The sequence below is a fragment of the Gadus chalcogrammus genome, chromosome 14 (assembly GCF_026213295.1).
Source record: "Gadus chalcogrammus isolate NIFS_2021 chromosome 14, NIFS_Gcha_1.0, whole genome shotgun sequence".
NCBI lineage: Eukaryota > Metazoa > Chordata > Actinopteri > Gadiformes > Gadidae > Gadus > Gadus chalcogrammus.
In genome coordinates this window covers 1,528,105-1,553,578 of record NC_079425.1, presented here as the reverse complement: position 1 = coordinate 1,553,578, position 25,474 = coordinate 1,528,105, and the positions used below count along the sequence as shown (strand labels likewise).

The following is a 25,474-nucleotide window of genomic DNA, read 5'->3' as shown; positions in this document are numbered from 1 at the left end:
CCGGACCAGGGCCCGGCCGGCCTCGCTAGAGAGCGGCCCCGGGGCCGGGGTTTGTAGATGATGGTGCTAATTACCAGAATGCTAACCATAATGTGACCAACATGGAAACAATTTAGTCAGTAGTCATTTAGCCCTTTGCTCTTCCGCCCACCGGCGGGCGGCCAGCCGGGGCTGGAGCGAGGGACGTCTGGGGGGAGAGAGAGCTGCTTGGAGGTCTGAGGACAGATCATCTGCTCTGGTCGAGGAACGCTGTCAGGGGGGGGCTGCTGCATGAGTTTAATTTGCAGAGAGATTAAATAATAATTAAAAAATAAATCGTGGAGCAGAGACAGGACATCAAACTTTAAGACACAGTTGACTTCTGCAAATTCATCTATTGTGGAAGGACAGAACTGTCTCTCTAGTGCAATGTTTTAGTTCTAACGATTGTTAATTAATATTAGAGAGGGAGGGAGAGAGAGAGAGAGAGACAGACAGACAGACAGACAGACAGACAGACAGACAGACAGACAGACAGACAGACAGACAGACAGACAGACAGACAGACAGACAGACAGACAGACAGACAGACAGACAGACAGACAGACAGACAGACAGACAGACAGATTGATCCACTCTTATTTCCACAGAGTTATATCCTGTGGATTTAAAACGTGTCCATTATTATTTCGGAGTATCACAGCTCCACTGTTTCCTCTCAGTGATTTGATTGGTCCGTTCCTCACCCCCTTACCCCTCACCCTTCCTCGCCCCCTCACCTGTTACCCTGGACCGTGTCTCAGCCCGGGGTGTATCATTTGGTGTGTGTAATTGGTCTTTGGGATATTTCAAAAGAGGAGTTCAGAGGAGAGACCTGCCCTCCGCCGGCCGGTCGCTTTGTGCTGCGGTGTTGTGCACTAAACCACCGCTGTGTGTAACGCTGTGTAACTTCATCCACGCCGCGTCTCTCCCTTCACAGGCCCGGTGCCTCTGCCTCCCCTTTCCTTTGTACCTGCTGGTCCCAGTTCAGCCTATTGTCACCGCAAGCTGCTTTTATATTTGCGCTCACTGGGGATCAGCAAAATCTCACGATAGCCACTAAGTCGGAAGCAGGAGAGGATTTGCCAGCATTCGGTTAGGTTTTTCTTCTTTTTTGGGGGGGTCTGAGGGGGCGTCGGAGGGCAGAGAGAGAGAGAGTGAGAGAGAGAGAGAGAGAGAGAGAGAGAGAGAGAGAGAGAGAGAGAGAGAGAGAGAGAGAGAGAGAGCGAGAGCGAGAGCGAGAGCGAGAGAGAGAGAGAGAGCGAGAGAGAGAGAGAGAGAGAGAGAGAGAGAGAGAGAGAGAGGAGCAGGGTAGAGAGAGGAGCAGCCCCCCGCGGAGAGAGAGAGGAGCAGCCCCCCCGCGGGCAGTAGACCACCGCTCTGTCCCCGGGCTGGTTAGTGCGGATCACTCCAGCCCTGCCGGAGCACCCCGTGTTCAATGCCCGGAGGACCCAGCGCCCCGCGTCCGGAGGATACCCCGGCCGACCGCTGATGGGGCCACCAGAGGCGCCCCTTTCCTTCAGACCCAGCGCCGAGCGGACCATGCCATGATGATCCTCCTTCCTCTGCTGTTACTGCTGAGCTCCCTGGGCTCGGTGTCGCCGGTGTCCCCGCCGGTGTCCCCGGGGTACGGGAGGACTGAGGGAGCCCCGTGTTCCCGGGGCCCTGCGTGCGACCCCCGGCGGCGGCGGGATGCGGGGGGGCGCGGCGGCGTGTACGAGCACCTCGGGGGAGCGCCGCGGCGCAGGAAACTTTACTGCGCGACCAAATACCATCTGCAGGTCCACCCGTCCGGGAGGGTCGACGGGTCACTGGAGGAGAACCACCAGCTTAGTGAGTTTCGGGGTCATATACCTCCACTTGACATTAATTATTATTAATAGGCCTATTATTCTTATTATTAATCATATTCTTAATACATTATTATGCTGCTCAAACGCCTGCTTGGACCGGCTACGCCCGAGGTGTCAGGACATGATGCCCTTTATGTCCAGTGAGAGATGGGGACAATAGCCTTTTAGTCTTTAGGGTTTAACAGGATCGAGTCTCTAATGTTTAACGTTCATTTTAAACGCTCTGAATGACTTTATTGATTCAATCATTTAATCCAAAACGATTTACTAATATCATTTATTTATCGGTGGATGATTTAGAAAAGCGAAACCTAATGTACTTCAGGACGTCGTGGTGCCCAACGTCCAATTTAATGTTGAACGCTCAGGCCTTACGGGAGCTGTTTTATTAACTATTTTTATTATACATCAACCGGATCGTGGAACGAAAACCATAAAAATAAAAATAAAAATTATCGCCACATTTGGTAAATGACGGTAGATTGTCCGTTTTTTTCTTTTTGGGGTGGGACCCGAAACGGGTCGAGACCCCGACCCCGGAGGAACAAAAGGCTCACATCCCGCGAGGCTCAGAGCTCACAGCCTTCGGGTCTCGAACTCGGAAACTCTCAACCCCCGCTAAAAGCCAATGACTGTAACGCTACTTTAATCTAACCGGTGTTTGTCTCTGGTCCCAAATCTCAGGCATCATGGAGATCACCGCGGTGGACGTGGGCGTTGTGGCCATCAAAGGGATCTTCTCGGGTCGGTACCTGGCCATGAACGACAAAGGGCGTCTGTACGCCTCGGTAAGCATTCATTAATACAGATTGTGGTGTGCTCAGGCCACAGTCATCTATTACAATGCATTGCTAACTGATTGATATTAGGCCTAGCAGAAATCATTGAAGTGCCTCCCCTAGCATACGGAGGTCAGTTATCTGGGTCTCACAGACAAGGATGTAGTAGCAGAGTTATTCATGAAGAAGCATCATCATGTGGGTCTGATGGCGTCAGACTCTGCCCTCACCACGTGGGTCTGATGGCGTCAGACTCTGCCCTCACCACGTGGGTCTAGGGGGTCAGACTGCCCTCACCACGTGGGTCTGGGGGGGTCAGACTCTGCCCTCACCATGTGGGTCTAGGGGGTCAGACTGCCCTCACCACGTGGGTCTAGGGGGTCAGACTGCCCTCACCACGTGGGTCTAGGGGGTCAGACTCTGCCCTCATCATGTGGGTCTGAGGGGGTCAGACTGCCCTCACCACGTGGGTCTAGGGGGTCAGACTGCCCTCACCACGTGGGTCTAGGGGGTCAGACTCTGCCCTCACCACGTGGGTCTAGGGGGTCAGACTGCCCTCACCACGTGGGTCTGAGGGGGTCAGACTGCCCTCACCACGTGGGTCTAGGGGGTCAGACTGCCCTCACCACGTGGGTCTAGGGGGTCAGACTGCCCTCACCACGTGGGTCTAGGGGGTCAGACTCTGCCCTCACCACGTGGGTCTAGGGGGTCAGACTCTGCCCTCATCATGTGGGTCTGAGGGGGTCAGACTGCCCTCACCACGTGGGTCTAGGGGGTGAGTGCGTCTGCAGTGTCCCGCGTTGGGGTTGTGTGCTGAGCCTCTCCCCTCCTGCTCCCCTCGCTCCCCCAGGAGGTGTTCAACAGGGAGTGTGAGTTCATCGAGCGGATCCACGAGCTGGGCTACAACACGTACGCGTCGCGCCACCACTCCACCGAGCAGCCTGCGGCGCCGGGGCCCTCGGGGGCCCGGCGCCGGGCCAGCGCCAAGCGGCAGTGGTACGTGTCCATCAACGGGAAGGGCCGGCCACGCAGGGGCTTCAAGACCCGCAGCACGGACAAGGCCTCCCTGTTCTTGCCCCGCGTCCTCGGCAACAAGGACCACGAGATGGTGCGGCGTCTGCTGCGGGAGCGCCAGGGGCCCTCCAGGGGCCCCCGCCACCCCGCCCACCGCGGCGGACGCACGGACCGCAGGAGGCGCCGGCACCGCAGCGGGAAGGGCCGTGGCCGGGGGGAGGAGCACTGAGGTCCGGAGGCTGCGATTGGCTGAGTCTGCGGCGTCTGACCCCAGACGATTGGCCCACCGAGAGACCTAAGACGGAGGCGTCCTGTCGGGGGTGGGAGCTCGGTAACGAGGCTGAGGAACCGGGCTGACAGACCGTCGGCTGAGACCAGATCAGACGTTCCTCCAGACCGGGGCGCGGTCCCCCAGACCGGGGCGTGGTCCTCCAGGACTGTCCGGGACATGAAGGAGGACGCTGAGACCGGGCACACCCGAGGGACGTTGCATGAGTCCTTAAGAACTTTTATTAAGTCTAGTACTTCAACACACAGCAGTGTGGCCCCCACCGTTCTCCTTTAATACGTCATAAGCTTTAAGACCGCGTAGGACATAACATTGGGATATATTTAAGTGTTTGCATAGTTACTAAAGTGCAGATGATGGACAATGGGCATTAGAAACAGAACAAAGCAAAGCACTTTTTAAAGATATATTACTCGATATGGGGCCTGTGTATTTCTGTGACATAATGATGTGATGATCTGCTAAGAAATTTGTATATTTGCTGATGCTATATTTATTTGGTGCCTGTATTTTTTTAAGTTATTATTGAAAGTTTTTTGACATTTCAACAATATTGCTCCTTTTTACGCTCAGTGTCATTCATTTCACAAAACGTTTCACGGGCAGAAGATAAATACAAAGAAAGGATACTCGGTCTAAACTGATTTGTTCTTTCCTTTTAGCCGAGGGAGTTGGCCCAAGACCTTATGTGTTATTTTTGCCACAATATAAACCCCAAAGATAGACTCCATAATCCCAAGAATTCAAAAAACAGAGAAATGTATTTTGTTTAATGTGTATATGATTGTTTTATTTGTTGTAACTGTTTTTAAAGAAAAGAGACAGAAACTCTAGCACATTGTTGGTCATTACAAACTTACCGAGGTCCACTGACAGAAGGTGGTGCTATTGGACACTGCTGTTTAACGTCCGACTGACACTGAGAAGAAGGGAATGCTAGCAACATAGGGAGGATTTATTTAGACATTACTGGTAGCAAAAACACTTTGTTTTTTCCACTAACTACATTTATTTTATTTAAACATGCGTTTTTTATCATCTCAGTTTCCCTCCTGTGTCACTCATCTAGTAAACCAAGCTTTCCTGGAGCCCCGCTGAACTCACAACCCAGTGCGGAGAAATAGTGCGAGCGCTAATTTATTGAACCCATACAAACTCCTCTTCTAGATGCTCATTGTTTCAGCAGGCAGCTTAAGAGCTGCGTGTGTGAATGGCTGCCAAACATCTATAGGTAGAGGAATATAAAGGCCTGTCATCCTATACCTGCGGGCAGGGGAGGCATCCTGGCCTCACAAAGGCCCCTCCCATGGGGGACCTGGGAAGCAGCGTCCCAGGACTGCTCGGCCTTTCTGTGGGAAAGACCGAATGTGTGGAGTCCATAAACAAGGAGAGCAGGTCCACACGGCAGCAGAGAGGCGCTCACACCCTGGGCCACGGGGTGCCATGGCGTCTTATTAACACGTTTTATATCATATATCTTACCCTACTACTGGAGAAATGTTGTGGAGCCCCTTCCCCGACGGTCCCCTATCGGGGCCCTCCTGCTATGACTGGCCTGGTGGTGGTAAAGCAACCCCCCTTTAAGTCACTAATGGGTGGGTGGGTAACGGTACTATTGATAAGGAGGACCCTGGAGGCATCTGGATACGAGTAACATAATGGCCCGATCGCTTTGTCTCGAATATTCAGAATAGAAGATGCGAGGAGAGCAGTTGGTCTAAAGTTTTGCGGAGGCTCTGGATTAACGAGGCTGCACTAGGCTGTGTGGTCACAGGACACCAGTCAGGGCTGAGGTTCAAAGGGACACTCTGTCTGTGCTTTAGACTGGTTTACCAGCGTAAAATATTAGAGTCTGTCATCGTTTGTTCAAATAAATGATCATGATGTTCATATATGTATATGTCGAGATGATTAATAAACAGAATAATGATAAATGATGATACATTTGGCTGGATATTGGTTGTCTCTTTTTACCCTGATCTGTCAATATTACTCGTATATTTTTTTGGTTTGGATATAATTAAGACATAATCCATTTAACTTGCAGAGACGATTACAGTTTTATTTATTTAATACTATTAAATGATAATAAATTGTGCACTCAGCATGCAGACATTGGGTGAACATCTAACACCGTCCGACTATAGCCAACCAGTGGTTATCTCCTGAAATCCATCTGGTCTCCGTTGCTTTTGGTCGCCTTACTATTTCACTGAGATGGAAGGTTCTCTTAGTGTCTTGCCTGGGACCTTAAGCTACAAAGTGTGAATCGTTTCCTATCAGGATCATTGAATCATCCTCCATCATCCTGTGGAGACCATCTTCAGGAGACCACAGCTTTGGATAAAAGTGGGTGGACTGACACGTTGGTCCTTTCAATACCCACAAGGTTCTGCATATATAACGTGCATATATATATATATATATATATATATATATATATATCTTAAAACCAGCACATTATCTGGTAAAAATAGGTGGCTGACCTATTGATGCTCTGATTCAACTTCCCTCAGGTGAAGTATTCAGACGGACACAGACAGACCTGCAGTCAGGAAGTCAGACAGACACACAGGAAGACAGACAGTTGCTGAATTGATTGGTCCGTTGTATCTCATAGCTCAGGAGCGAGAAGATGATGGACTTTAGTGGATCAGACTGGGAGGTGAACCTCTCCCATCAGTGGTGGAGGCAGTCCACCACTGTAGGGCTACAAGGGCTACAGTGTCCTGTAGCCCAGAGAGGGGATGGTGCCCTCTTCTGCGGTATGGAAACAAACCTACATACTCATGTCATTTGATGGACGTTTATATCCATATCTAAAGACAAGACATTCACTTCCCCAGACAATCTCCCACATGATGTCTAAGTTGTCTGGCAAATTTCTAACTGCAGGCCTATCCTCCATATTAGCACATTATTCAAGACATCTAACCTATTACCATATAGGCCGACTGTTCTTGATTTTACATTTTCCTTAGGCTATATATTATTTCTTTAAAGACCTACATAAGATATATGACGAACGAAATATGTATATTTAAAGGCAGGGTATGTTACTTTGTTTTTTATGCATTTTTATATGAATTTCATTAAATGCTTTTATGATGTCAGTCAGTCACTTTAGAGTTACACACGTTGTGTTGCCATGGGGTTGTTGGAACCCCATGTGATTCGTTGAATGAAGATAGGCCGACAGAGTAATCTGCAGCCAATGGACAGAGCCCATGCGGACCAGTTGTTTTTGCGATTTTTCTGCTTTCACAAAAAATAAACCTTATTTCCTTGTAATCTGTAATATGAAGAAAATAATAAAAAAGCATCAATCACGCTCGAGCATTTTCAGAGCAAACCACGGTGAGCCGAGACAGAAAGGTCCTTCTACTCCTGGAAGATCAGAGTTCCCAGCTGCCAATCAAGGCCATCGCCGTCTAGCTGGATGATGGGATGAAGTCCTTTCCACCTCACTGTTCACATAAGCTTCTAGTTCTGGTCAAATTCCTAGGCTAACCTTTCAGGCACCGCTACTGATTTTCACTATTCAAACATGCAACTACGTTCTGGAACATATGTCCTGCTCCCTTTTCACGAAGAACAGTGCATAGCGTTGCCGAAATAGGAGCGCCATGGGACCGACCAGCAGGTGGCGGTAATGCAACACTTATTGAGAGAGAGATGCTGCAGAGACGCGTGTTGCTCAAATCAAATGCGCGACTTCGATGCAGCCTTGATTGCGGATCACTGATTGGTTAATTGACGAGCAGGCGACAACCTAGTTAACATTTAATGTAATGACACTTAGTTGGGGTAGCTTGTACAAACGTACAAATCTAAAAAACATTGTATTTTGTGTGTGTGTGTGTGTGTGTGTGTGTGTGTGTGTGTGTGTGTGTGTGTGTGTGTGTGTGTGTGTGTGTGTGTGTGTGTGTGTGTGTGTGTGTGTGTGTGTGTGTGTGTGTGAAGGATCGATAGTAATGGTTCGGAGCAAGCTAGGGCCTGTGTGACGAGGCTTCTGGGTAGTGTAGTTATGATTCTTGAAATGTGATGATTGGTTCAAATTCCATGCGACAAATGTCAAATATGCACCAATATAAATTAGACAATTATAGTGTTTAGTCTAAAAATCTTAGACTGAATGTTGAGCAATTCTACATTCTACATTGCTTTCCCCGACTAATGAAAACCTAGCCTATACATTTAAAATAAATGCATTATTGCATGCATTATTCCTATACTGCACCGTTTTCATCACAACAGCAACACCTGGAACGATCTGAGTCGTGTTCAGAGCAACGAACCACTGTGAAGCGATCGGCTGGTTAGAATGCGGAGAACTTTTACGCAGAACAAATCCAGTGAGTTAGTACCATGGAGAGCGACACTGGAACCTACTGCCAAAGTCTTGGACATAGTAGTACCAGTACCTTATGTACTTTACTTTATATAGGCTGTATCCTTCAACAACACAACACCATCCAACAGGCATGGAGCGGAATGTGTAGAACTGTACAATAGAGGGACTGAAACACATGTTGGGTGCTTCGCGTTCCTTTGATCTGATCTTTGCTCCCGTGTGACAAACACGCACGCGTGCTCCTGTTGTTCGCCCGTCAAGCCTCCGCAGTCCCGCTGAATACACGCTGAGATCAGATCCCACCGCCTGCAAAAGACGCGTCCTGCAGGGCCAGCAGGTCCTGGATCACAGCCCCCTTAAGGGCACCAGGGGCAGCGGACCTTACCGCCGGGGCCCGATCTAGACCCGGGGACCAGGTGCAGCGGACCCTACCGCCGGGGCCCGATCTAGACCCGGGGACCAGGTCTCTCCGGGGATCTGACGAATCTCAGGACTCAGATTGGCAGCAGAGAAAGAGCAAAGCTTTTGTTTATTGAGGATCAACCAAACGTGAACGTGAGAAAGGACATCACGCGGAACCTCAGCGTGTGCGTAAAGGGGGGGGCGCCATCCCAGAGTCTCCATCACTGGGTGAACATGGAGAATGGATGACCATCAATGAGAGGCCTGTGTGCCATGCGCAGTGAATAAATACCGTACAGACAATAAGTCAAAATACGAGGCAGGCCTACGCACACATTTTTGGTTGTGTGCGTCCATGCCATTTAGTTGTATTCATTTCCACAAATTGACTAAATGTTTTATCGATTTATAGTCCCAGAGTGAATTGATTTCAGAAAAGGTAACTGCCTTAATTTGGTAAAATATTTAATCTAATTACTAAACCATTTTCTAATAAATCTACATGCTGATAAATATAGAATTTATATACAAAGGATTGATGCCTATAATATATTGATGCATAAAGGGCTGATACATAAATAGCCTAAACTGTGTCACGTTAGGGACAATGATCATCACAGGACAAAGCCTCTATAGGCGAGGCGATCACACTGCTATCATCATATTATATCTCTCCATTGCTATTCTTATGAACCCGGAACGTTATTTCCTTTTTTCCTCTATAAATCTTACATTAGTGCCTTTCCCGATTGGTTTGACCTTTGTTTATTCCTGTTATTGTTCATTTATGGAACTGTCTCCTGCCCCGACTTAACGGTTTGTTAATACAGCCGCTTCCTATCTGACATCCTTCCATACATCAATTATGAATTCTGCGTTCTGATAAAGTGGCAACAAAGAAGACATTTCTATAAAGTATTCTTCAGCTTCTCTAGACCTCAGAGTTGTATTTCAGATAAGACGGCCATTCTTCGGTTTCAATAGTGCGTCGGTCCTCTTGGGTTCATTACGCATGTGTTCCCGTGCCCCTTGGAGTGGTTTGGAGCTGTCCCGTGATGCGGTGGCCGGTACGTGATGTAATTTCGCCGCAGATATAAATAAAGTCGACAAGCGAAGAGTGTCATGACCGAAGTGGACTAGACTAGGAGACCAATACCTCTCCACTAACCGTCGCTGCTGGAGTCGCTCTTTGACCTCCGTAAGAACTTCTGCTCTGTTGTCATACTGGACACTCCACGCGCTCCCAGTGCGTCCTCCCAGTCGCTCCAGTAAGTGGCCTGCCTCGCGTGTCGCCCTCTTGGAATGAACGCCTGTCTGAACTGCTGTTTCCTATTCCGTTTCTTCTTCTTTGGAGTTCAGCGCAAAGGAAGGCACCGGTCGGATATTTTTAGCGCGCTAGACGTCCCTCCACCGACAGGCCAGTAGCTCAGGATGGGCTCCCAGTCCGCCCTGCTGGCGGTACTGGTCCTGGGACTGGTCGCCAGCCTCGCACGGTGCGCCCCGTTCGTGTTCGCCGGGAGGGGAAACGGTACGGCGGAGCGCCGCTGGGAGACCCTGTACTCCCGGTCCCTGTCCCGGAACCCCGGGGAGAAGCGAGACACCAGCCGGGACAGTGACTACCTGCTGGGCATCAAGCGGCTCCGGCGCCTCTACTGCAACGTGGGCATCGGGTTCCACATCCAGGTTCTTCCGGACGGCAGGATCACGGGGGTGCACAACGAGAACCGCTACAGTGAGTCGGCCCGGGGGAAACCGTTTGGGAACATTGACGTTGTGTCACTTTACATTCTCATGTCCCACAACATCATCAGAATATGAGTCATGACTGTATCGACTTTACTGACTTGACTGTATTCTTGCTGTAGTTGTGTTCTTTATGGTTTGTTGGGTTGATGGAGGAAAGTATTTTTCTGGGCGACCTGGTAGTCTAGAGGTTAATGACATGCATGTCAGACTCATTATAATCAAAAACACGGAAACAGAATAAAATGTATGCCGATAGCAAACACAAATACACGTCCCATATCAGGAGGCGGTAGGGGCTGGTCGGCGGTTCAGAGGTAGGTGGGTGGGTGGGTGCTGCAGACAGAGGTAGGTGGTGACGGTAGGTGCCTCAGACTGTCTGGTAACCAGAGATCTGAGGGACGCAGGAGTGTCCGGCAGCCCCTCAACTCAGGACGCTTATAGATCCATCTGCTTCGGCAGATTAACCCCGCTGGCCCGACCGGGATAATTGATGTCCGTTTCAGACAAAGACGCTCGCTCTGTGACATTCAGGGGCTCAGAGAATAACAACAACATCAACTCATATCCGACCTGTCAGAAAGAAATGCACTCCGGTTCATGGCTTGGATTGGAACAACATGTTTGTCTGCTCACGTGAATCGGATCCGGTGTACAGTATGGTTGCCACGCGAGTGGGTCACTATTATCTATTGTATTAGTAATTATATATATTTTATCGATTAGTCCTTCGATTAGCCTATCTCGGGCAGCGTAATTCGCATTGAGGTAATCTACTTTATTGGTAAATTACAGGCTTTTGGCACTGATCCGTTTATCAACTGAATCATCGAGGCGCAACAGCGTCAACTTTTACGCACGCCTTGTTGTCGCTCATCTCTTCGACGTAACGCCTTCTCTTTCTTTCCTTGTGGATCAGGTCTTCTGGAGATCTCCCCGACGGAGAGGGGGATCGTCACTCTGTTCGGGAGACGCAGCGGGCTATTCGTAGCGCTCAACAGCCGGGGGAAGCTGTACGGATCCGTGAGTCAACCGCTTAAATTACACTGGATTTCGCCCATCGGAGCGAGGCTGGCCTCCGTCTCACCGGTAGATGCGCAACAGGGGGCCCCAGTAGGGGGCTGCACCAGGGGGGGCCTCACTCCAGGGGGCCCTCACCAGGGGCCACAACAAGGGCCAACTCAGTGGCAACGTCACCCCAGGGGGGCCATCACACACCAGGGCCTTTCATCAGGGGCCACACCAGGGGCCCCACCAGGGTCCACTCCAGGGGCAACCCCGGGGGGGCCAACGCACACCAGGGGCCAACACACACCAGGGGCCAACCCACTCCAGGGGCCGACACACACCAGGGACCAACACACACCAGGGGCCAACCCACTCCAGGGGTCGACACACACCAGGGGCCGACACACACCAGGGGCCAACACACACCAGGGGCCGACACACACCAGGGGCCAACCCACTCCAGGGGCCGACACACACCAGGGGCCGACACACACCAGGGGCCGACACACCAGGGGCCGACCAACTCCAGGGGCCAACACACCAGGGGCCAACACACCCGGGGCCAACACACACCAGGGGCCGACACACCAGGGGCCGACACACACCAGGGGCCTGCACCTAGTGCGTATGTGTGTGTTTGGACGGGGGGGGGGGGGGGGGGGGGGGGGCGTTAAGAGTCCACTAGGCCACTTGTGATGCCGGACAATAGCATGCGTTGGTCTCTGTTTTCATTGTGGCCGGATAACCCTCAGAGCTGGAGGTAGTCCATTATCCAGACAGGCATTCCATTCCAGGCATAGCCGCCGCGAGCCGTCTGTCCTCCAGCAGAGTGCTGCTCAATAGACCCCCATAAGCTGAACACACACACACTCACACACACACACACACACACACACACACACACACACACACACACACACACACACACACACACACACACACACACACACTCACACACACACACACACACACACACACACACACACACACACACACACACACACACACACACACACACACACACACACACACAGGCAAGGACACACACACACACACACACACACACACACAGGCAAGGACACACACACACACACACACACACACACACACACACACACACACACACACACACACACACACACACACACACACACACACACACACACACACACACACACACACACACAGACATACACGCACACACAGGCAAACACACGCACACAGCCAGACAAACGCACACACACACACACACACACACACAGACAGACACACACACACACACACACACACACACACACACACACACACACACACGCACGCACGCACGCACGCACGCACGCACACGCACACACACACACAGGAGGGTGCGGAGACGCGGTGGTTTCATTAGTCTCGGTCTCATTAACCTGACCACTGACCATTCAGAAACACTCTAAATATTGACGACTCAAAATAAAGGCGATTGTTTGATATCTATCATCTAACAATTAAAAGTACACATAAACATGGCTACGGGATTTTTTACTTTGTCTCATATCTCTTCAACCATCGACATCTCAATAATAGCTATTTCTCCCCCCCCCCCCCCCCCCCTCCTCTATTCCAGTCGCACTACAGCAATGAGTGTAAGTTCCGCGAGACGCTGTTGGCCAACAACTACAACGCCTACGAGTCGGCGGTTCACCCGCGGATGTTCATCGGCCTGAGCAAGAGCGGCAAAACAAAAAGAGGAAACCGAGTGTCTCCCGCCATGACCATGACGCACTTCTTGCCAAGAATCTGAGTGGTGTCAGAAATAGACTGCCGCAGCCTTTGAGCAGGTTGGGAAGGAGATGGGGAACTCTGCACTTTACCTGTCCTCGACACATCCGAGTGGATCCTATCTTGATATTTTTACTTCGTATTTTTTTTATTTATAGTTGAATATTTCCATTTTGTTTACGGGAAACACGTGACGATGTAGGCCTACTTGCGAATGAACTATGTGATCGCAAGTGAACAAAAGTATTTATGTTTTGTTTATACTAATTTATCATTGGTCAGGATGATATCATATTTGAATAATAGTTATTTGCACTGGTGAAAAATAATATTTCAGAAGATTCAGAAGATTTATTTGTTGGATGAGTATTGCACTACAAATAGTTGGTCACCATTGTACCTTTTAGCTCTGCAGTCTTAAAGACAAAGTCATACAAACCAACCGAAACAACAATAGCCAAAGCAGCCCTCTGCGATAGACCCACGGAGGGCCAGTGTTTGGGCATCTATGTTTGACGTCGTTCAGACGGGATCACCTTACGGTTTTTGGGAGAGCAAGAGTAATGAACGGATCGGGGGGGGGGGGGGGATCTCCAGCGAGCTGTTTTTAGCACTTCGAGAAGGCTGAACTCTGAACTCTTGAACTTTGCAGAAGACTGTCGGAAAAAAGTCATAAAGTATTCCTTGTTTGATATTGTACACCCCAATAAGTTGCATTTAAGAGAGGGGCCACATATCTTCTCTGTGGCCTTGTCTCTGGCCTCCTCTGTCTCAGCAGAACCACAGCCATAGGCCAGTGGATTAACGCGATTCTGACCCGTTATTTTTTCTATATCTTTTCTATAATAAACCCCAAATGATCTGTTTGGCTGCCTTGGTGAGAGGCCATGCTGTACTGGTTGCGCCTTGTCACGTTCCAGCTATCTTTACCCCATTTACTTTTAGAAAGGATAATCATGGCAGAAATATTTACAGACAGCTGTTGTGTACTGTACACTGAGGCCAGTAACCCTATATTTTTCTCTATATATTATGTAAATATAACCGCTAAGTAACTGAAGGTGGTGGTGTTCATGTCAGAGCAGGGGGTATGCGTATAGCCGGGTCCGACTGAATGTAGGGCAGAAGGGTTTGGCAAACTCTTCTAAAGGCCTACATGGTGGTTGGTTGCTAAACTTTAATCTTCTAAATGGGATCTAAGTTTCCACCGATAGGAGGCCTGGACATTGGCTTTCCTGGTTCGTTATGCACACTTCAACCGACTTTGATTGCATTGATTAATTTTCCTAAAATGGTTTGAATATCTGATTAAGCATTCCGTTTTATGATTGTAACCGACCAATCGTGCTTTACGTAGTAGAAGTTACGATAAATGTATCTTGAATCAAATTGAAACCTAAACCGTGAGGTCAGTAGGCTATTTGCTGAAACTGCAAACAAGGTGATAGAACGAGGATTCTCCAGAAACCAACAACTTACAAATGGAAACGTCTTTAACAGAATGAACCCATGGGCTTACACCAGTTGGAAATTACCCACCAAACTGGTACAGTCGCTCATCGGCTGATCGAAGGTGTTCTCCGTTTATACTGATTGGCATGACAGTGCAGAATACAGGATATGGAATCAATTTTAGATGTTCACTGTTCAATCCTTCAGCAGATCTACAGAATAAGGATGTACATCCACCTCTTGACTATATTTGTGATGGGCGATAACTGTCACTTTGGGGTTAACTCTCTCTGATTTGATATCTTTAGTTGTTTTACAGATATCATGACCTACCTACTTATGTATACCATTATACTGGCATTTTCCACAATTCCACCTGGCTTTGTAGTTTCATTTTCTATTGTCCAATGTCTATTTGAGTTCTTGGTGGTTATAACAATTACCGATGATACTATTTAATACTGAATCAATAAAATAACTTTGAAAACACTATTATTTTCCCCCTCCTTCCATTGATAATGACTTGATTGTGAAGCCGTTCTGCAGGTCATGAAAAACCAAATCGACAATTCTGGAGCAGAACATGAAACATTTATTAATTTCTGCGTGAAATGCAACGCTTCTCCATGGAAAAGAAACGTAGGAAGGTAGGGAGGAAGCAGGGATGGAGGGAAACAAATGGAAAATGCAATTCTAAATTAAACGACAATCTGATTAAGACTGATGCCCTATTCCGCTGAGACCTTCCTCATGTCTTGCGCTCATCAGACAAATCCAATACTGGTGGCGCACTCTGGTGGCGCTTTCTGGAGGTGCACTCTGATGGCGCCTTCTGGAGGCGCACTCTGCCGGCGCCCTCTGGCGGCAATCTCACCAATAACTGATCAATAGTCTTGAATAAGAAAGGAACTTTTAAATCCACTGAACTCGATTTGAATTAGTCGCATATAGTTAAATGTAAAAACAATTCCCTCCTCACCTCCAACGGGCGGAATAATAATTATTCTTTTTTCTGATATATGAAGGAGACCTGTCCACGTGGGTCGGTTATTACTGCGGTCCGCAGAGCTCCCCTGAAGTCAACAAACAGGAGAACCAATAGAAACGTGTGATTTCGTAGGGTTTGCCTGCCATGGGTGTGTTCAGGTTGGATTCTCAGAAGACAGCCGATAAGAGGCTTATTTAACAGAACCTGCGAGGCGACCCAGCTGCAGTCAGCAGAACGGGACTATCTATGAACCATCAGCATTATTCACGGTCTTTACTCACTCATTAATAAATCGTAGGTAGCACTATCATGCCATTCGTAGTATTCGTCGCGGTGTCTTTCGCTCACGTCCTCTTCACGGTCGGCGTGGTGTGCAGGCCCCTGGCGGACGCGGGCCCCTACCTGGAGCACGGCTGGGGCCAGGTGGTCCGGCTGAGACACCTGTACGCCGCCCGCCGCGGCCTCCACCTGCTGATCAGCGGGGATGGGAGGGTGGGGGGCTCCACCGAGCAGACCCCCAACAGTGAGTACCCCCCGAATCCATCAGCATCAATTTGACAATTCACAGGTCTGTACTGAACAATTCATGATTATCATTTTTTTTATTTTACAGTAGGCTACAGACATGTGAATTGTACAGTACATACCGCACGGACATAGTACAGACATGTGAATTGTACAGTAGCCTACATACCGCACGGACATAGTACAGACATGTGAATTGTACAGTACATACAGCACGGACAAAGTACAGACATGTGAATTGTACAGTACATACAGCACGGACATAGTACAGACATGTGAATTGTACAGTACATACCGCACGGACATAGTACAGACATGTGAATTGTACAGTAGCCTACATACCGCACGGACATAGTACAGACATGTGAATTGTACAGTAGCCTACATACCGCACGGACATAGTACAGACATGTGAATTGTACAGTACATACAGCACAGACATGTGAGTATAATACAGACCAGTGAATTGTGCAGTATAGACATGTAAATTGTATATATAAAAAACACATAAAATACACTTTAATACATTTTTTAAAAGGTTATTAAATTGGTTTTGACCTGAACACACCATGACCTGCTGTGAATACTCCTGAAGTGTATCTGCGTGCAGGTTCTGATTGTGATTGTGATGGCGTGTGTTCTCAGGCCTCATGGAGATCCAGCCGGTGGACAGAGGATGTGTCGTCATAAAGGGAATCGCTGCCTCTCACTTTCTCTGCATCGTCAGTAATGGGAGACTATACTCATCGGTGAGTTAAAGAACAGAATATGTATTATAATGTAATGTAAGGCTGTATCCATCGGTAGGTTAGAGAATGAGGAATCATCTGAACTCCTGATGTCTTGTGTTCAGTTTACAATTCTTAATCAAATGTTGTATATCAATGCAATCATTCACATATTTTATCTTATCAAAGTACATTGAGCAGGATTCAACTCTGGCCCGAATGCTGTTGAAATGAACAAATGTATTCATTTAAACAGCTTGGGAACATTGTTGAGGTTTCCATAAATCGAACAAATTTATTTAAATTGTTTTATTTCAAGAAACATGCTTCCGATATCCGTTAGAACTAGACCATGCGATGCACCGTGCCCCGGGTCATGTTGTTAGTTTGGCTCACAACCTTTGTCCAATGGGATGCCCCGCATCATGTGTTTGCTGAGTTAGAGAAGCTGAATGGATGAACCCCCCCCCCCCAGCCTTGACCCCCGGGGGGTAGGGCTCTGCCGCCAGAGTCAACACAAGAGCTTCCGCAGGAATACAAACAGCTCAGATTAAAGGCTTCCTATTGGCTATCGGTTATCGGTTATCAGTTATCAGATCAGCGGAAACTTTCTAATATCCTTGACGTTTATGCAACAAGAAATGTATCAATGATATGGGCAGTATTCCAGTTTTATTTCAGTTTTCAATACACTAATATTCAGATTTATAGTTGGGTATGTGTAGTGTGTATATTTATATATATATATATTGGATTTTCTGTTTGATGGATAGATAGATCTCTATCTATCTAACTATCTATCTGTCTGTCTGTCTGTCTGTCTGTCTCTGACCTGTCTCTGTCAGTTTGTCTGTCTGTCTGTCTGTCTGTCTGTCTGTCTGTCTGTCTGTCTGTCTGTCTGTCTGTCTGTCTGCCTGTCTGCCTGTCTGTCTGTCTGTCTGTCTGTCTCTGACCTGTCTCTGTCAGTTTGTCTGTCTGTCTGTCTGTCTGTCTGTCTGTCTGTCTGTCTGTCTGTCTGTCTGTCTGTCTGTCTGTCTGTCTGTCTGTCTGTCTGTCTGTCTGTCTGTCTGTCTGTCTCTGACCTGTCTCTGTCAGTTTGTCTGTCTGTCTGTCTGCCTGCCTGTCTGTCTGTCTGTCTCTGACCTGTCTCTGTCAGTCAGTCTGTCTGTCTGTCTGTCTGTCTGTCTGTCTGTCTGTCTGTCTGTCTGTCTGTCTGTCTGTCTGTCTGTCTGTCTGTCTGTCTGTCTGTCTGTCTGTCTGTCTGTCTGTCTGTCTGTCTGTCTGTCCGTCCGTCTGTCTGTCTGTCTGTGGGATGTCGTTCTGAGGACCTGTGTAACATCGTGTCCGTCTGTCTGTCCAGCTGGTGTTCATCAGGGACGACTGCACCTTCCGGGAGCAGATCCTCCCAGACGGGTACAACGTCTACACCTCGGCCACGCACCACGCCCTGCTCAGCCTGGGGGGGCCCCGGGGCCCCGAGGGGGGCCTGCCCGCCCACGCCCAGTTCCTCCCCATGGTGAGCGCCCTGGAGCCGGGGCCCGTGGGGGGGCCGGGGGCAGTGGGGGGGCCGGGAGGGCCGGAGCCCAGGAGCCGGCCCCCGGAGCTGGAGCCAGTGGACCACCTGGAGGCCCTGGGGGCCCTCCCCCAGCTCATCCACAGCCCTAGCTTCCAGAGGAGGTGACCCCCGCCAGGAGGTGACCCCCGTCTGGAGGTGACCCCCGTCTGGAGGTGACCCCCCCTTAGGAGGTGACCCCCGCCTGGAGGTGACCCCCGCCAGGAGGTGACCCCCGCCAGGAGGTCCCAGGTGGGACGCCGTTCCCTGATGTCGACAGGCCGCGGGGCGAGGGTCAGCCCGGCAGCAGCCACAGCTCTGGGCGGCAGACGTGCAGAACGGGCTCCCAGGGATGGACGCCACGATATCATCAGGGGTCAGGGGTCAGGGAGATGGACGCCTGGAGTGTAGCGCCACCTGCTGCCCTGAGGGACTACTGCCCCCCGGTCCATCAGGGTCTGCTGCCCCACAGTCCGTTAGGACCTACTGCCCCCCTACTGCCCCCCTACTGCCCCCCTGTCCGTTGAGAACCAGGGGCAGACGACCGGAGACCAGCGACGCCGTGGGGACAGGCGGACGGACGGTTCACCTTCCTCTGGCAAGAAACGACTGGGAATACAAATGACTTCACTCCTGGCTACAGAGGTGTGTGTGTGTCGGTGCCACAGACAGACGGCCTGCTAGGCCCTCTGCGACGGTACCTGTGATTAAGGGCTATACGAATACAATTGACATGAATTGAATTAGTTTATACGAAACGTAACCCAAATAGCGTTGTTGCGCTGTTGTGTTTATTTAAATCTATGTTTACTATGTAAATGATTGCGTAATTGTGTCTGGGAGACTGTTTGTTTTCAGATAAACATTAATGTGTCCCAGCACATTTGTATTTTATTATTCGCCTAAGATATGATATGCATATTATGTTAATAATACTATATAATACATGTTATGTAGGCTTTGTATTAGTATTTATTTTGATATAAATGTGTTTGTTATACAGATGCATGTGCATTCATATAAATGAATATGGACCGAGTTGTACTCATTGTAGCCAAAGTGCAAGTTGTGTAACAAATATATAAAAGACAACCAACGCCTCTTTCAGGTTAATCCTTCCTGGCCGCTAAACGCCCCCAAGTTCAGTGTCAACACGGACACGTGCTGCATGGATGCTGCTGTGATCAGCTAATAAAAGCGTTTGCATGCCAACGCACATTAACTGGTTTGACTTTTACATCAGTAAACAGAATGGATCTGTTTACATCAGTAAACAGATCCTTTTGGATCCAGAACCAAAAGGATCTGGATCCAAACACACTCTCTCCAACATGTGAGGCCCCTTTGCAACAAGTTGTCGTAAACGTTAACGTCAGTGCTTCTTCCTAGTGGCGGTCGCGGAAACTATTATTTATCCATTTACCCATTATTTACCCATGTTTATCATGTTATCAGTCCTGGAGACGACCATGAAGCTATAGATTTTATTTTATTTCATACATCAATCAGTCCAGATAGTGGTTTTTAGAATGATGCTCATAACACTAATTATGCTATCAGAAGTCACCATCAAGCTGAATAATAATAATAAATTCCTCTCTGGTAAATGATGGATCTCTGGATAAAGGCTATGAGATTTATTTTCGTTAGGAATCATCATGATGAGCTGTGAAGTGCATAATGAAAAGGCTTAATTTAATATATTATAGGAGTTATAATAAGCAAACTCCTACACCAGACATATGGGACTCCTTTGCCCTAATGGGTTTATTTCAGTCTGATGGACGACTGTTGAAGCGCAATAAACAACAAAACATTAAACCCAGGGTTTAGATTAACCCACAGTTTAATCTCAAATTTTGTAGTCCTACATCGAGATGAATAATTTAGATAGACCGACACATCGGTTCCGTCCACAAGGGGGCGGTAATGCAAATAAAAGGATATGACCTCCACCAATAAATAACAGAAGAAGACAAGGTACTAAAGCAGAGAAAGTATCCCTGTTGTCAGTTCGCCATCCAGCTGTCACCCACAAAACAACACGGAGTTTGGAACGATGGCTCTGACGTCAGGAGACTCATTCGACCGCATCTTCCTCGCAGACAACAGGTAGAACTGACAGACCACACATTACGTCATTACACAGAGACGGACACACGTTCACGTTCCGCGTGCGGATGCTGTTGTCATGGTGACGATGTGTGACCCGTGTCTCCTCCTGTCCTCCAGGTTCCAGGCGGAGGGGTACCGGGAGGGCTTCGACGAGGGGACCCGCCTGGGGATGCTGGAGGGGCGGACGCACGGCGCCTCCCACGGGGCCCGGGTCTGCGCTGAGGTCAGTCTCGGGCCTATCTGGCGCCCAATCAGATTATTCTCGTAAAAAAACCGTTATTTATTAAGTCCTAATGCCAAGACATGGTACTTTTCTTTGGACGCTTGCGGCCACGCAATACAAAATGATGAAATAATATGAACCGGAAGCAAATTGTCCCATTCTGTGCACTAGATGGCGCCATGGGACCGGTAAACCTCAGTATAACTAGTACCCTGAGGTCTAACCAGTACAACCTCTATGCGATACCTCTGTTCTCGGCTCTTCTTTCATGTTGCTCGTTTACTCTGGCTCCGTTCACCTCTTTTGTGATGCTGGAGTTCAGGCTGAGCCCTCGAGCCCCAGCAGGCGGGCGATAGAGGAGCGACGAGGAGGTTCTGGGCCGAGGTCCTACTCGTCTGACGTCACCAGGGCTCAGAATGTACACAACTCTTCGTTGGGAGTTTAGTTTGGAGCGGATTAGGGCCACACGTGATAAACGTGTGATAATTTTTTTGGTGTTCTGACTTTAATCTCAGAATTCTGACTTTGAAGTCAGAATTCTGAGATTTAATTCAGAACTCCAAAAAAATGATCACATGTGGCCCTAATCCGCTCCAACAGGGGTTGGCTGCTACTTCCCCCCCAAAAAACAACAACATACTTTTGTTGAATAATTTTTTTATTTACCTACCTTTTTCGCTTTAATATTATCTTGGTTTTAAAAAGATTTTCAAAAATGTAGAATATAACTTGACTATTTCATAGCGAGCGAGACAAATGAGTTTGAATACTTTCCACGATGCATGAAGGGACAGTGGGCAGGCTAGGAAGGAGACAGAGGAAATCATCTGGCCCGAAGTCAGAGGTGAACAGGGGCACAGACTTCCGGAACCAGCCTGTATCCTGAAAACTAGGAATAGCCTAACGAGTATCCAGCCCACAGAGGAAGGGCTTTGGGATGTTTTGTCTGGTCATAGACGCAACTCCTGTCATGAATAGGATGTGGTCATCAACTCTCAACCTTACCAACCATGAACACCTTGTTCAAACCTCAAAGTTAACGCAGACACGAGTTCAGAACAGTCCTTGTGGGTTGAGCACCAATGGGCCATAGTGGATTGTGTCAAGGTCTTTGGTCATGTAGAAAGAGTATGTTAAGAAAGTGTACATTTAGTACACATAATATAAAAGGTTGGAGTAGCAGAAAAAGAGTTCCAGTTATAAGGTATACATCTTTGTACACGCCCTTTATTTATTTTTTAATTTGATTAATGACTGACGTGGAAATGAAATGTCTGAAATTATATTTGAATAGTGCATTTCCTATCTTGGATCAATCGTGCTCCAACCTTTTGTTTCTGGCTGTGTCAGGTGTCCTTCTACTACGGGTTCGCTCTCACATGGAAATGTCTCCTCGATAATAAGATGGATGCCAAGTCGAGGTATGAACTGAGAGATTCCTTAAAGTAATCTGTAACTACAGTCAGGCTCGGACTGGTGCGCAGGCAGAGGAAGCCGGCTCTGTGGTTTTCTATTCTCAGAGATATCTCCTGCTACAAATGCAAGGAATACATTTTGTATCTATTCATAATTAGTACAAATAAAACCCTGTCTGTAGATGGTAGTTGTAAGCAGAGGTGGTGGTAATAATGGAAGGATTGTTTGATTTGATTTTACCATTTTGATATAAAATATGAACAGCACTCTGTCATACATTAATATACATAAATAGTCATGGATGACACAATAAAGCCTGAAGGCTGATTTCCACTGTGGTCCCTGATGAGTAGCGTTGTATTAAAATGAGGACAAGACTTCTTAAGACGTCAGAAGATGTCATTCTCTTATTTATATATGTTAAAAGAGTTCTTCTGATTGGTGCAAATCAATTCCTCAGGAAGCACCTGAAGTGTGTTGACGGCCTGATGTCGATGATCCGGCCCTTTCCGTACGAGAATCCCCAGGCTGAAGGCCTTCTGGAGAACATGCAGAAGATCAGAACCAAATTCAGACAGGTGGGCGTCGATGGAAGGAAATATAGTTTTTAAACAAAATAGTACAGCTGGGAGTACCAATTTTGTGAGGAACCTCTTTTCCGCAGAAACATCCCATACTATGGAGAAGTAATGTTGATAGTATTATGTGCCTGTTTTGGTCTGATCGAGACTCTTTATCTCGTCATGAAACTTTAAATTGTAGCTTTGTAGCTTTATTGTATACGGGGAATGGGTTAACCTAGTGATGGTTAGTGCTTGGCACTTGGTTCTCAGAACATCCTTACTGTACCGACAGAGATATATTGGTGTTTCTCTTTCTTCTGACAAATGGACTTATTGTGAGTGGCTTTGGATAGAAGCGTCTGCTCCATGCCCTGAATGGAAACACCATAAAGAACCGGACCTGTGCTCCCGCCTCCACAGGTGTGCTCCGTGATGAGTGTTCCTACAGACTTCAGCGACTACACGCGCGGCTCCAGCCAAATGTCCTTCTGAGGGGTCACTGGTCCTGGAGCTCAGGGGTCAGACGGCCGCCTGCTGGATTCTCCTCATGAGCAGGAGGCAGGGCGGCGTCCGTTGGAGTGTCTCGCGGTGGCGGCCATTCTGCGATGGCTGCTGCCGGTTGGACGACGGCGGGGTCGCGTGACGGCCTGTGATGGATTATAAGGTTTAACGTGTGAAATGTTTCCACCTTTTATCCGGGGGCGTGTTTCTCATACTGGTGTGTATGCAGAGCAGGACGCTTCTCCAGGTTGAGTTCAGCCCAGTACAGCGTCACGGCTGAAACGGTACTCTGGGAGGACATTTTGGATTGATTTCAGTTTTTTGTATATTCAACAAATATCAATAAAGACTGAATTGAAAACATCTAAAAGCAAAAAAGATATTTTGTGTTGAAACCATCATGTTGACCCCGAGCATGTAACACTCATCCCACCTAGAGCCTATGGAGGCCCTAGCCTAGCGTCCTAGCCTAGCGTCCTAGCCTTGTGCCCTAGCCTAGTGTCCTAGCCTAGCGCCCTAACCTAGCGTCCTGATCTAGAGTGCTAGCCTAGCATCCTAACCTGGTGTCCTAGCCTAGTGCCCTAATCTAGCGTCCTGATCTAGAGTGCTAGCCTAGTGTCCTAGCCTAGCGCCCTAGCCTAGCGTCCTGATCTAGAGTGCTAGCCTAGCGCCCTAACCTAGCGTCCTGATCTAGAGTGCTAGCCTAGCATCCTAACCTGGTGTCCTAGCCTAGTGCCCTAATCTAGCGTCCTGATCTAGAGTGCTAGCCTAGTGTCCTAGCCTAGCGTCCTAGCCTAGCGCCCTAGCCTAGCGTCCTGATCTAGAGTGCTAGCCTAGTGCCCTAACCTAGCGTCCTGATCTAGAGTGCTAGCCTAGCATCCTAACCTGGTGTCCTAGCCTAGTGCCCTAATCTAGCGTCCTGATCTAGAGTGCTAGCCTAGTGTCCTAGCCTAGCGTCCTAGCCTAGCGCCCTAGCCTAGCGTCCTGATCTAGAGTGCTAGCCTAGCATCCTAACCTGGTGTCCTAGCCTAGTGCCCTAATCTAGCGTCCTGATCTAGAGTGCTAGCCTAGTGTCCTAGCCTAGCGTCCTAGCCTAGCGCCCTAGCCTAGCGTCCTGATCTAGAGTGCTAGCCTAGTGCCCTAACCTAGCGTCCTGATCTAGAGTGCTAGCCTAGCATCCTAACCTGGTGTCCTAGCCTAGTGCCCTAATCTAGCGTCCTGATCTAGAGTGCTAGCCTAGCATCCTAACCTAGTGTCCTAGCCTAGCGTCCTAGCCTAGCGCCCTAGCCTAGCGTCCTGATCTAGAGTGCTAGCCTAGTGCCCTAACCTAGCGTCCTGATCTAGAGTGCTAGCCTAGCATCCTAACCTGGTGTCCTAGCCTAGTGCCCTAATCTAGCGTCCTGATCTAGAGTGCTAGCCTAGTGTCCTAGCCTAGCGTCCTAGCCTAGCGCCCTAGCCTAGCGTCCTGATCTAGAGTGCTAGCCTAGTGCCCTAACCTAGCGTCCTGATCTAGAGTGCTAGCCTAGCATCCTAACCTGGTGTCCTAGCCTAGCGTCATGCCAGCGTGTTCCAGATGCCTAACTCTGCTCTCGCTCCCTCGTTGCTCTGTCACTCTAGGGGTTAGTTCTCACTCTCACACTCTAGGGGTTAGTTCTCACTCTGTCACTCTCTAGGGGTTAGTTCTCACTCTGTCACTCTCTAGGGGTTAGTTCTCACTCTGTCACACTCTAGGGGTTAGTTCTCACTCTTCGGTTCTCACTCTAGGGGTTAGTTCTCACTCTGTCACACTCAGGTTAGTTCTCACTCTGTGTCTCACTCTAGGGGTTAGTCCTCACTCTGTCTCACTCTAGGGGTTAGTCCTCACTCTGTCACACTCTAGGGGTTAGTTCTCACTCTGAGTGTCTCACTCTAGGGGTTAGTTCTCACTCTGTGTGTCTCACTCTAGGGGTTAGTTCTCACTCTGTGTGTCTCACTCTAGGGGTTAGTTCTCACTCTAGGGGTTAGTTCTCACTCTGTGTGTCTCACTCTAGGGGTTAGTTCTCACTCTGTGTGTCTCACTCTAGGGGGTAGTTCTCACTCTGTGTCTCACTCTAGGGGGTAGTTCTCACTCTGTGTCTCACTCTAGGGGTTAGTTCTCACTCTGTGTGTCTCACTCTAGGGGGTAGTTCTCACTCTGTCACACTCTAGGGG

General features: G+C 48.7%; 4 protein-coding genes across 5 annotated transcripts; all 4 read left to right on the top strand.

Annotated features, from left to right (window-relative positions):
* The first annotated feature begins 1,568 nt into the window (after positions 1-1,568).
* On the top strand, positions 1,569-3,893 carry fgf3 (fibroblast growth factor 3). Its single transcript, XM_056607995.1, has 4 exons — positions 1,569-1,622; positions 1,662-1,851; positions 2,556-2,659; positions 3,501-3,893. Exons 1-4 carry the CDS (start codon positions 1,569-1,571, stop codon positions 3,891-3,893), a joined length of 741 nt encoding a protein of 246 aa, XP_056463970.1.
* Positions 3,894-9,767: 5,874 nt separating this feature from the next.
* Positions 9,768-15,168, top strand: fgf4 (fibroblast growth factor 4). Of its 2 annotated transcripts, none has more exons than XM_056607846.1 (4): positions 9,768-9,977; positions 10,069-10,441; positions 11,372-11,475; positions 13,067-15,168. In XM_056607846.1, exons 2-4 carry the CDS (start codon positions 10,141-10,143, stop codon positions 13,241-13,243), a joined length of 582 nt encoding a protein of 193 aa, XP_056463821.1. In that variant the 5' UTR covers positions 9,768-9,977; positions 10,069-10,140; the 3' UTR covers positions 13,244-15,168. The 2 variants fall into 2 exon arrangements, with proteins under 2 accessions (XP_056463821.1, XP_056463820.1); XM_056607845.1 differs by having other exon boundaries at positions 10,064-10,441.
* Positions 15,169-15,854: 686 nt separating this feature from the next.
* fgf19 (fibroblast growth factor 19) lies at positions 15,855-20,074 on the top strand. Its single transcript, XM_056607943.1, has 3 exons — positions 15,855-16,184; positions 16,832-16,935; positions 18,275-20,074. Exons 1-3 carry the CDS (start codon positions 15,971-15,973, stop codon positions 18,593-18,595), a joined length of 639 nt encoding a protein of 212 aa, XP_056463918.1. The 5' UTR covers positions 15,855-15,970; the 3' UTR covers positions 18,596-20,074.
* A 320-nt stretch (positions 20,075-20,394) lies between these two features.
* On the top strand, positions 20,395-23,780 carry lto1 (LTO1 maturation factor of ABCE1). The gene is made up of 5 exons (XM_056607689.1): positions 20,395-20,578; positions 20,699-20,804; positions 22,155-22,225; positions 22,681-22,798; positions 23,204-23,780. Exons 1-5 carry the CDS (start codon positions 20,526-20,528, stop codon positions 23,273-23,275), a joined length of 420 nt encoding a protein of 139 aa, XP_056463664.1. The 5' UTR covers positions 20,395-20,525; the 3' UTR covers positions 23,276-23,780.
* The last annotated feature ends 1,694 nt before the right edge of the window (positions 23,781-25,474 follow it).

Excerpts from the sequence above, each read along its gene's own strand:
- fgf3 (XM_056607995.1), top strand. The coding sequence starts at position 1,569 with ATGATCCTCCTTCCTCTGCTGTTACTGCTGAGCTCCCTGGGCTCGGTG. Across the intron at positions 1,623-1,661 it reads CCCTGGGCTCGGTGTCGCCG|GGAGCCCCGTGTTCCCGGGG; the intron begins GTGTCCCCGCCG and ends GGGAGGACTGAG. Across the intron at positions 1,852-2,555 it reads GGAGGAGAACCACCAGCTTA|GCATCATGGAGATCACCGCG; the intron begins GTGAGTTTCGGG and ends CCCAAATCTCAG.
- fgf4 (XM_056607846.1), top strand. The coding sequence starts at position 10,141 with ATGGGCTCCCAGTCCGCCCTGCTGGCGGTACTGGTCCTGGGACTGGTC. Across the intron at positions 10,442-11,371 it reads GCACAACGAGAACCGCTACA|GTCTTCTGGAGATCTCCCCG; the intron begins GTGAGTCGGCCC and ends CTTGTGGATCAG. Across the intron at positions 11,476-13,066 it reads GGGGGAAGCTGTACGGATCC|TCGCACTACAGCAATGAGTG; the intron begins GTGAGTCAACCG and ends CCTCTATTCCAG.
- fgf19 (XM_056607943.1), top strand. The coding sequence starts at position 15,971 with ATGCCATTCGTAGTATTCGTCGCGGTGTCTTTCGCTCACGTCCTCTTC. Across the intron at positions 16,185-16,831 it reads CACCGAGCAGACCCCCAACA|GCCTCATGGAGATCCAGCCG; the intron begins GTGAGTACCCCC and ends GTGTGTTCTCAG. Across the intron at positions 16,936-18,274 it reads ATGGGAGACTATACTCATCG|CTGGTGTTCATCAGGGACGA; the intron begins GTGAGTTAAAGA and ends CTGTCTGTCCAG.
- lto1 (XM_056607689.1), top strand. The coding sequence starts at position 20,526 with ATGGCTCTGACGTCAGGAGACTCATTCGACCGCATCTTCCTCGCAGAC. Across the intron at positions 20,579-20,698 it reads ATCTTCCTCGCAGACAACAG|GTTCCAGGCGGAGGGGTACC; the intron begins GTAGAACTGACA and ends CCTGTCCTCCAG. Across the intron at positions 22,226-22,680 it reads AAGATGGATGCCAAGTCGAG|GAAGCACCTGAAGTGTGTTG; the intron begins GTATGAACTGAG and ends TCAATTCCTCAG.